The following is an 11,276-nucleotide window of genomic DNA, read 5'->3' on the forward strand; positions in this document are numbered from 1 at the left end:
CTACAAAAAATTGTAGAAGCAAGGGGTGAGTACCAAACCACACGGTACTCAGCAAGTAAACCTCTAAACACAAGCTAAGGGGATAAAATACGGGTACTCCTTACACCCCAACCGAACCTCCACAACTACAACCTGCATAAAATCAGCCCAACCTAACAGTTCACAGTTTACATAGCACCCAGCTCAACAACAATCACTTTAACAAATTACATATCCTCAACAACAAACTCAATATTCATCAATCACAACTTCCACAAAAAGGCACTCACAAATATCAGCAACACACAAGATCAAGTTCATCAAATGGAGGTAATCAAATATCAAGTACTTTCCAACCACCAATAAAACACATAATCATCAAGAATGAAGGATGTCATGAGATGCAATGCAATATGACACCATGAAATGATATGCCTCAGAATACCAAATACTCTCTCAACCGTATATGCATGATACTCCTCGGAAATACATCGAGAGTTCATGACCAATTGGGGACTCGCGAGGTCCATATACCGACACGGACGATCTCCACGTGTCTGTGCGGACAATCTCAACGCACTTTCATAAAACAAACAAATTTCGCACAGACGATCTCCACGTGCCCAAATTATAATCTTAACATCTCACCATCCCCAACATGGACGATCTCCACGTGCCCAACTTATACTCAATCTCATGTCAATGCATGTGCAGAATATGACTTGAATAACTAAGATGATGCATCTCAATCAAGTATCAATATGATATGTAATCACCTCAGCTATCACCAGTATACATATTCAATAAAGAACACAATCACACACAATAAATCAAGTCAATAATATATCAGCTAGTGCCCATATGCTTTGGCATTCTCATATTACAATTCACATTCTATAGTAATAAACTTTCCCTTTATAACATCGATACTCGTACCAATGCCCGTCACCAACAATTCTCAACACATCACACACAAACAATTAATCACATTGCCTTTTATTACCCCTTTTTCATTATTAGAATTAATCAATGTGGACAAGTCAACCCATCACCACGTCTCATTACCCCCAAACACATATTACAAGGAAATACATGAATTACATACACTTAACAAGGGTTTAGAAATCCACTTGCCTCAAATAGTCGAACAATCACTCTGGGACTTGAGTCTCCCTCTTTCATTGGACTCCAAATCAATACAATCTATCCAAACAAATTACCACAATAAGATTTTGAAATTAACAACACCCACATTACTATGTGTTTAGCCTTGAACCAACAATTCACCCAAATTCATAATCAAGTTTCTAAGTTTCAAGTCTAGGGTTAAGCTTCAACTTCTCCAATATCATAAGTCTAATGATATTCATATAATTCAATAACCCAATAGTTAATTACCTATCTCAATGTATTAAATATTTAATTTATAATATAATATTTAAAATAGGAACAACTAACTATGAAATCTACTGGTCACGCAAATTCATGGCAGAACCATGAAAAGCACACGACAAACCCAACAACTTATCCATTCATGACAATGAGTACATAATTTCATTAATAACAATTACACCCACCTTAGTTTCAATTCAAATTTCCCTTTTGTTCAACCCCAACAACGTACTGACAATATTTTGTCTCTTTTCTTTTAAAAACCACAAATTCCAACCATATCCCTTAACAATAATATCACCCTAAGATATATATATATATATATAATTTTACAAAGAATCTTGATTAGAACTTATAACCTGAATCACTTGAATTTTCCTGCTTCTTTGCTTTCTGTCGCACGTCTAGGTTAGTTTTTCTTCCGCCTCTTTCTTTCTTTTTTTCTAAATTAATTATGTATTAAAAGTAATAATTCCTACAAGCCTATTTTAACAATTTAGACTTGGTCCATTATTTTTAATAATAAACAAATTACCCGCAAATTAATTAATTATAGATAAATGACTATTCAAAATTATCAAAAATGACCTTACGGGTCCGGGTCATTACAAATAGCTTAGTTAGCAAATCGCACCAGATGATATTTAGAGATAGATTCAAAATTTGAATTTTATAAAATATGTTTCGAAATTTACCATGCACAACCAAAAAAGTAAGAAGATTTTTTTAATTTGTATATTTTTGACATACCATGAGATTTTGGTGGATATCATGCTATTAATAATAAAATGATAAATTTAAAATTAAATAATTTTTAAATATAAAAATATGTTTTTTTTTCTTAACAGATTAACCAAAAATTAATCGTGACATATAAAATGAAACGATGGGAGTAATATGATTTAGTACCTCAGAGTATATGGTAAAATTGGTCATAATTTATTATGAAAATTTTAATGAGCTAATCAAGTAACACGTGGAGACGCATATGCAAATCAGTAAATAAAATAAAGAAAAATTACAAATTTTCATAAGTATATATTTGCAAAATAATAAAAGTATAAAGTTATAAGCAACTACGAAATAAGTTTTTGTTAAGCTAATTAATATACGTAACGTACCAATTAGCAAAATATATTAGAGATTGATTTCTTCAGCTTGAGTAGATTGAAAATATTGTAATTATAATGCCCTATTTATACAAGCTGGCTAGATGGAGTTGACGGACCAAGACATGTAAACGTACCAATTAACAAAGAAAAAACCATACATTGATAAAAGTCTATAGAGGCCACTTGACATGCAAATGCAGAGAAATTCTATTATAAGTCATAATTAATAGTTATTGGAGTTGACGGACCAAGACATGTAAACGTGACTTCGTGTTGGTTTCTCTAACTTTAATTTCCACGTTATCATGTGTATGTCACAATCTAATACATGAATTCCGGATACATCCCTAGACTTTTGGATACATAGGGGATGGATGCATCCGAGAGGGGAAGAATGTATCAGAGAAGGGATAAGACATTCGGATAAATAAGGAAGGAATGTATCAAAGAGGGGAAGAATGTATCAGAGAGGGAAATAATGTATTCGAGAGGGAAATGGTGTATCCGAGAGGGAAGGATGTATTAGAGAGGGGAATGATGTATCCGAGAGGGAAGAAATATATTAGAGAGGGGAAGGATGTATCAGAGAGGGAGATAGAGATGTATTAGCGATAGCGGAGTGATGTATCCGAGAGGGGATTTTTGAAAATTTTTAAATGGTAGGAAATTTAGAGATTATGGTAAAACAAGATGTGTATTTAGGTAGTTTTTCCTAAAATAATACATATATTCTTTCATAACTTCTACATATATTAGTTGTGAGAGTTTCAAAATTGTCGAACAAACGTCACCCGAATAACACAAACGTCATATTATTTTCTATCTACCTACCAAATGTCGTATAAGTTATATGAAAATTAATATAAGAATAACACTAACCTTACCCATCTACCAAATGACTCCTTAATTTTCTATTATTATTTATATAAGTAGGTACATATAGGCATAGTTAAAGATATAATTCTCTTTGAAATTGTACATAATTAATTAAGAATGTGGAGAATATTTTTATATAAACAAACCTTTTTTTAAAGAAATTATGTAATGCATGTCATTTTTAACATACTACACTAAACCAAACAGTAAAATAATGTAAGCATAACCCATCGATCTATACATTACTAATAAACATTATTGTTATACACTCTATCAAATAACCCTTAAAAGTGGTAATGAAATGTTGTTTGTTAATCATTTGAATTAACAAATGTTGTCACAATATCATTTCTTTTAAAATGGAGGGAGTAATCAATTTAGAGTTATCGTGAGAAAGTGAATATGATGCAATTTGAAGAAATAAAATTGATTATTATATGCATCCACATGACTAATTAATACTGGAAAATTTCGTAGGACTTTCTGAACAATTTCAGAGAAAAATGATCCTTGAGTATGATATGAAAACTAAAAATAAATACTTCTTCTTTGGATTCGAGTTGTCGCATTTTACTTTTCGAAAGTTAGTTTAATTAATTTTTTAAGTTAATTTAAATAATTTGATATTTTAAAATTATTATTTAGATATTAAAAAAAAATACGAAAAGTATGTATAAATTGCAATTTTTCTCATATCAATATGATGAAAATATATATTTTAAAATGTTGATCAAAATTCATATCGTTCGACTCTTAAAAGAAATTGTGACAAGTATTTCGAAACGGAAGAAGTACTTGCACTCCTCAATTGATGTGTTTTTCTGTGTCATTCTCAAAAAGAGTGTCTCTTTCTATATTTAGTAAGTTTTTCAATTTCAATATCCTACTGATAAGTTTGAAGATCACAAAATTTTAAAAAACTAAACACATTTTTAATTTAAAACACAATATTTGAACTTTCTATATTTCTTAAATTAGCACAATTAAAGTAGTTGTTTCCACTTTGATTCTCTTGGGAATTTATATGTAGACTATAGTAGATTCTGCATATATTAAAGTTCTTTTGTGGGATTCCATGAAGTTTAAAGTACGTACTGCTAATAATTCATATGGATTTCAAGATATTATTTAAAGAGGTAAATGATGCTAATTGCTCTTTAGAACTATATATAACAGGAGACAACACAAAATATAATATTATTGACGCTAATTACATGCTGAAATAATAGTTTTTCAAATTACTTTTTGGAAAAACTACCTAACTACACATACATCAATACCATATATACTATATTTACCTCTAATTTAAAACAATTACATATACTACCACTTTTAATATTTATACCGCATATTTTAAAAGATTTAATTAGATACACAAATCCCTTAAATATGGTATTGGATAATTATCTTAAATTTAATCTCCTTAATTAATGGTCCACATTAACAACTCAAAATTTTTATCACATAAATCACACCTACCGTTCCCCACCCCACGTCCACTAACCCTCATTCTTCCTCCATCTTCTCCCTTTTTCTTCCTTCATCCTCTCAATGCATATTTGCATGTTCAAATCAGCATTATACATATATGTTTGTTTCTATTATTTTATTATTCTCATGTATCTTGGTTTTGTATCTGAGTTAAAGTTCATAATGTTCTGACATTCAATTTTAAAAAGTTCTATAAATTAGGTTTTATATTTTTTGATTTTGTTGTTTCTCAAATACTTTAATGGTTGGTCATTCTCAAAATCAGATGATTCTTGTTAAAGGTACTACACATTAACAATATTATACTAAATCAAACAACTTCTATTTGTTATTTTCACTCATGAGTTTTTCATTGTAGGGACTGACTCTTCATCCGTTAACATTCAAGCCGAAAATAGATCTAAGTATAGGAACGACTCAATCAAGAGGGAAGAGTTATGCCAAGCTTTACTTAACATAATAAATACACTATTAGATATGCAACAATGTTGGATACACATCAGATGTACATGTATCTAGTTAAGAGTTGATGTATCTAAGTTAAAATTATATGTATTAGTGAGAAAAAATTCAGATGCTAAAAAAAAGGAAGAATTTTGAAAAAAATTACTTTTTTTTTTTTGGATTAGTGATAAGGCAGATACTCTAACATCGTGAGTTGTTCCTAAATTCGATGGTTTCAATTACATTCCATATTTAGATACGCATAATTTATGTATATGCTTACAACTTACTATGTATTCAAGATATACGTTTTTGAATATAATGTATGAAATTGATACTTGATACATCAAATTAATACTAGATACATATGAAAGATACATGAAATTAAAATTAGATCATATAAATAGATACATAAAATTAATAATAGACACATATAGCAAATACACGAAATTAATACTAGATAGTTCTATTATACATATGAATGTACTTGTATGATACTCATGTATCTAAGTGTTTAAGTTTGTAGGATACATCATCTATTGATAATAGATACATCAAATTAATGAATTTATTATTTTAAGAGTAATAAAATGAAATTAATCAAATTACATGACCAAGATATACATGTTTTTGTTTTTTATTAATAATAATGTTAATGAATTTATTATTTCAAAGAATAATAAATGAAATTAATTAAACATAAATACACTCCTTGATTTGCCCTATATTAATAGATTTGATTAATTTAATTTCTAGAATTAATTGCCCATATATTCTAAAAATCATCAATTACTCCTCTAATTAAGGAAATCAGTTACAATCAATTCATTTAAACAAATAAAATACGTATCTCGATTTTAAAATTCAGCAGATACATGTATCTCACAAATTCAAACTCATGTATCCTAAGTATGAAATATGGTAGAGGAAGTTATATTTGAAACTATTGAGAATCTTAGTAATTAAGACCTAAACTAGTGAGATTTATGTAGTTTGCCCTTACTTTTTTTGCTAAAAAAATATTCGTTTCAGATACATGTATTTGACAGAAGAGATACATGTATATTTTGATACATGCGAGTCAAATTAGGTGAAATTTGTTCCTGATACACTGTATCTAAATATGATTCATATGTATTTGAGATATATTGACTATTTCACTTGCCTCTGTCCTCTCTCGCTTGCTTCATACCCTCTCTTGTCCATCTCCATCTTTGTATCTCTATTTCAAAATGTATTTGAGTGTTACAATATCATGTATTTGGGTATTCACTATCTATCAACTTCATGTATCTATGCATCGAAAATCAATTTCATTCCATGTATCCAATATCAATTTCATTAGTGTATCCAGTATCAAATATTTAGTGTATCCATGCACAAATACATATAAAATCGATGCTTTCAAGTATGAATAACTAGGTTTAAAATTAATTATTTGTACATATTTAATAAACTTCTTTATATAAAATATACATTATTAAGCAAAAGTTACTGAGTTTGTGACAACTAGAAATAATAAAAAGCAGATTCCTCCAGATAATGTGATGAAAATTATAAGGAAAAATTACCTAACTACACCATCTTTCTTTCCATATTCTCTAAAATTCCCTACCATTTCAAAATATTACACAAATCCCTATTTTTCTCTCCTTTTCTAGATACATAACTCACATCTCTCTAACCCAATGATTTTTGTTCCTATTTTCACGCTTGAAATTGTTCCCACGGATCAGTAGTTGCGTTAATCACTCTATTTTTGAATTTTAAATCTATTCTCTCTCCAGTTCATCGATTTCAAGTTCCTAAAAAGGTAAAACTATTTTTTCATCAAATTTTTTTCTTTCCAGTTCTTGAATTCTTGTTTTAAGAAAAATTAGTTTTAGCTTTTTCATCCACAATTTTCTAATACATATGGATTTTGATGATGGAATTTTTTGTGAAAATAGATATAAACAATGAAATGACTCATTTATCATGAAGAATTTGAGAGCGAAAATGTCAAAATAGGATGCATGCTCAAGTTCTAAATCTACTATATGAAAAACGCCCAAAGGGGCGGGGGGAGTTGGATCTGTCGTTAAACTACTATTGATCTTAGGCATATTTATATGCCTAAGTTGTCAATAATTGCCCATAACGTGCTTGAATTGAGGAATGATCTTGAGTCTATTAGCTTGATTTTTGTTATACTTGTGTTGATTGTGCACTTACACACATGATTAGTTGTTTCAGGAACTCTCGAAGGAATTGGAGTTGGAACAAAGAAAGAAAGAGAAAAGACGCGTAAGAAATTGACTAAGTGGGAAGACCCCAGGGCTTGGCGTACTGAGAGGCGCATCGCGGCAGCCCACAAAGTTGTGCAAGACTTCTGGGGCGTACTACTTGGCGCGACGCGCCAACCCCAGAAGTACTGAGGGCACACAAGAGGCGCGCTGAGAGGCGCCCTGTGCCAGCAACCAAAGTTTTGCGCCAATTTTCAGGCGCGCCGCGCCCAAGTGGAACTTCTGCGCGCATAGCTAGGCGCGACACGTCCCACTTTTTCTGACTTTTTCAACTTTTAAACATTAAATAGGATTCCTAATTTGAGTAGGATTTGTTCCCAAATTTTCCTACTATTATAAATAGGTCCTTATGGATCCATTATTAGGGTTCGACGTTTGATTTAGTGTACAAGAGCAAAATCTCAAGTTTGTAATAGGTTTTAATCCTTTAACTCTTCTATTTTTCGAAAATTGCATGAACGATTGTATTTTCTTGTTTTCTAATAGCATGAGTAGCTAAATGCCCTAGTTCTGGGGCTGTAGTTACGAATTGATTGTTGATTATTTGAGGTTGTTGAATTAATTTTCAGTTGTCAATACAAGTTACTTCTATATTCTTATTTTAGTATTTTTTACTTGCGCACCATAAGATAAATTTATTGTCTAATCTTAAAATCGGGAGAGGAGAGGTTAGATAGACCAGAGAATATAGAGAGCTCGGTCCACCCATTAAATTGAGGTGATTAGTGTTCAGGAGTGACGCCCAGATGAACACCTTGCTTGGTTACGAAATAGAATGAAATATAAATGCTCGCCAGTTAGTATATTTATCCCCGCTCAACGATGTAGTTAGATAGCTAACTGGGGTAGGCGACGAGAGGCGTATAACCCAGATCATATCATTAACCTTATAAACCAGTAACTTGACAACTGAAGTTAGTTCTAAGCCAATAATATGATACATCATATTTATTATATGTTGCAGCCTTGGAATTGCTTTTAACTTGCTTGAAACATTTTATCAAAGTCGTTCACAAGTAGTCACTTTCAATTAGTGCATAATTATTAGTAGATAAACAATAAATCATCAACTCTTGAAAAGGTTACTTTCTACTTTTAGTTGTAGAATTAAGTGAATATAAATTGATCATAAGTCCCTTGGGAACGATAACTCGTTTCTTAAAGAATCTATATTACTTGTACGACCACGTACACTTGCGTGTATATTAGGGAGCAAAGAGTTTTTGGCGCTGCTGCCGGGGACTTAGAAATTGATTTATTTTTGATCTTCTTTAGTCTACAATTAAAACTTTTAGATATTAATTACTTGATCTTAGCTTGTTATTGCAGGCACTTGACTTTCAGGTCTGGCTAGGAAAAGAGAACTTGTCGAACCATATAACGACCTCGAACGAGTTCTATGAGAGCGTAGAAAAATGAACTGTATGGAGCAAGGACGAGGAGAACTGGGTTTAGGTCTTCCGGGGAACATCAGGAATGGTAATCAAGACAACGTAAATAACCCGAAAAATGTGAACAACCAAGGAAACCCGAATAACGGAGGGAACGTGAATAACCAAGGCATACCCCCTGGCATTCCTATCATCCCAGCAAGGCATGTACGTGATGTGGCAGTCCCACTCTCAGCTAATTTGGCATCTAACATTAGGAAATCTCCACCGGGGGTAGATTTGAACTAAAGCAAAGCATGGTACAGATCTTCCATTCTAATGGGCAATTCACTGGTCTCCCCCACGAGGATCCTCAAATCCATGTTAAGACCTTCATAGATATTTATGATACATACATCCCAATTGGAGTCTCATCAGACTATGTGAGGCTGGAGTTGTTCCCATACTCATTGTTAGGAGCCGCAAGGCATTGGTTAGATTCTAAGCCACCAAACTCCATCACTACTTGGGATTGTCTAGCAAAAAAGTTCTTGAGTCGATTCTTTCCATCCAAGAAAACCGCTAAGCTGAGGGGTGAGATAATATACTTTATTCAAAAGCAAGGGGAGGACATGTACCAAGCATGGGCGCGTTTCAAACAAAAGTGTAATGCTTGCCCACACCACATGCAAACTAATGAGGTACTTTCTCACACTTTCTTTGAGGGTTTAGACTATGATGCTCATGCTCTTCTTAATAGTGCAGCAGGTGGACATGCCCTATCTAGAACAAGTGAAAAGTTCTCGACTTACTTGATAAACTTTCTGAAGGGAACCAAGGATATGAGGGGGAAATGTCTAGAACCACAACCCAAAAGGTTGCAGGGATTTTAGATGTAGACCAAGCTACTGCCATAAATGCCAAATTAGATGCAATGCAACATAACATGGCCCTACATTTTAAACAGATGTCTCTAAATCAGGCACCGATAAACATTGTACAACAGGCTGCAAATTGGTGTGAGGTATGTGGTAGTGGAACTCATGCAACTAAGCAATGTGAGGCAAATCCAGATTCCGTAAATTATGTGGAAAATTCGCAAAGAGGTGGAGTTCAACAAAATTATGGCAATGCTTACAACCCTAGTTGGAGGAACCATCCTAACTTCTCATGGGATGGGAATCAGAACCAAAACTAGGCGCAAGGGGCTGACCAATACCGTGCTCAAGGGGCTTCTGTTGTATTAATGACTAGTTGGCCAATTGCATTTTCTCCAAGAAAAGACGACCTACATTTTAAATCACCCACACTCTTCCAGCTAATAAATTTATCACAATTCACATGATAAGTATCCAAGACAAACAAGTATATTAATGTTAGACTCGTTAGTAAATTTTATTTAGATATTTGAAAGTGTTCAGTATATAGATATGTTGTCAAGAAGTTAGAAGAAAGTTAACGATTTTATTTATGTCATATTCTTTAATTATACATATTAATGTCAACAAGTTGTAAAATTTCATACTTATTTTAGCCGATACATATTTATATAACTAACTTATGCCGCATGTTTGACAACACACGCGGACTTTTAAATATATGATCCGGAAGTGTCTAATAAGAACATATTATCATGTGTTCATCAAATGCTCAATTGAAACATGCTATTATTAATGTCTAAATAACATTTGTTGATAAGTTAAAATGATTGTCAATGTATTGAACCTCAGTATTATTAGGTATATAGTGTAATTTTCTTTTAATTAATTAATGTTGTAATGGAGAGTATAATTAATGTTATAAGAAGTATTTCAATATATAGCTTTCTTCTTAATTGTTTCTTAATCAGTCTAGCCTCGAAATATGAGAGGTGTGTCCATTCCCATAGTTGTCAATTTATTACTTCCTCCGTTCCATTTTATATGTCACATTTTTACTTTGCACTTGCATTAAGAAATGATGTAACTTTACCCTTCTACCCTTATTTAATGATTTCTTAAGTCAACTTTATTAATAAATGACAAGATTAATTAACTGGATAATGCTAAATGACTAGAAAATTTGGCCAGAATTTAGCTAGAAAATTTAAAAAATTATAATATCTTTTTTATTTTGAAATAAACTGATCTTTTTTCCATTTTTTAGTTAAAATGTATTAAAGTTAGAAGGATAAAAATGTTCAAAAAGGTAAAATAATATAGGTAAAATATCATTCTGGCCAAATTTTCTAGACAAAAGAATTTTTCCTAATTAACTATTCTATCAAGGGTATAATAGGCAAAATACGGTAATTTATGCATAAATTTTATAAAATGACAAGTATTGTG

General features: G+C 31.7%; 1 protein-coding gene across 1 annotated transcript; it reads left to right on the plus strand.

Annotated features, from left to right (window-relative positions):
* Window positions 1-9,266: 9,266 nt before the first annotated feature.
* LOC125877266 (uncharacterized) lies at window positions 9,267-10,147 on the plus strand. The gene is made up of 2 exons (XM_049558612.1): window positions 9,267-9,717; window positions 9,780-10,147. Exons 1-2 carry the CDS (start codon window positions 9,267-9,269, stop codon window positions 10,145-10,147), a joined length of 819 nt encoding a protein of 272 aa, XP_049414569.1.
* The last annotated feature ends 1,129 nt before the right edge of the window (window positions 10,148-11,276 follow it).

This window comes from Solanum stenotomum, chromosome 9 (genome assembly GCF_019186545.1).
Source record: "Solanum stenotomum isolate F172 chromosome 9, ASM1918654v1, whole genome shotgun sequence".
Classification (NCBI taxonomy): Eukaryota; Viridiplantae; Streptophyta; class Magnoliopsida; order Solanales; family Solanaceae; genus Solanum; species Solanum stenotomum.

Bases quoted from the DNA above. Each gene is read 5' to 3' on its own strand.
- LOC125877266 (XM_049558612.1), top strand. From the start codon at position 9,267: ATGGTACAGATCTTCCATTCTAATGGGCAATTCACTGGTCTCCCCCAC. The intron at 9,718-9,779 runs GTGGACATGCCC...AACTTTCTGAAG, and splicing joins TCTTCTTAATAGTGCAGCAG to GGAACCAAGGATATGAGGGG.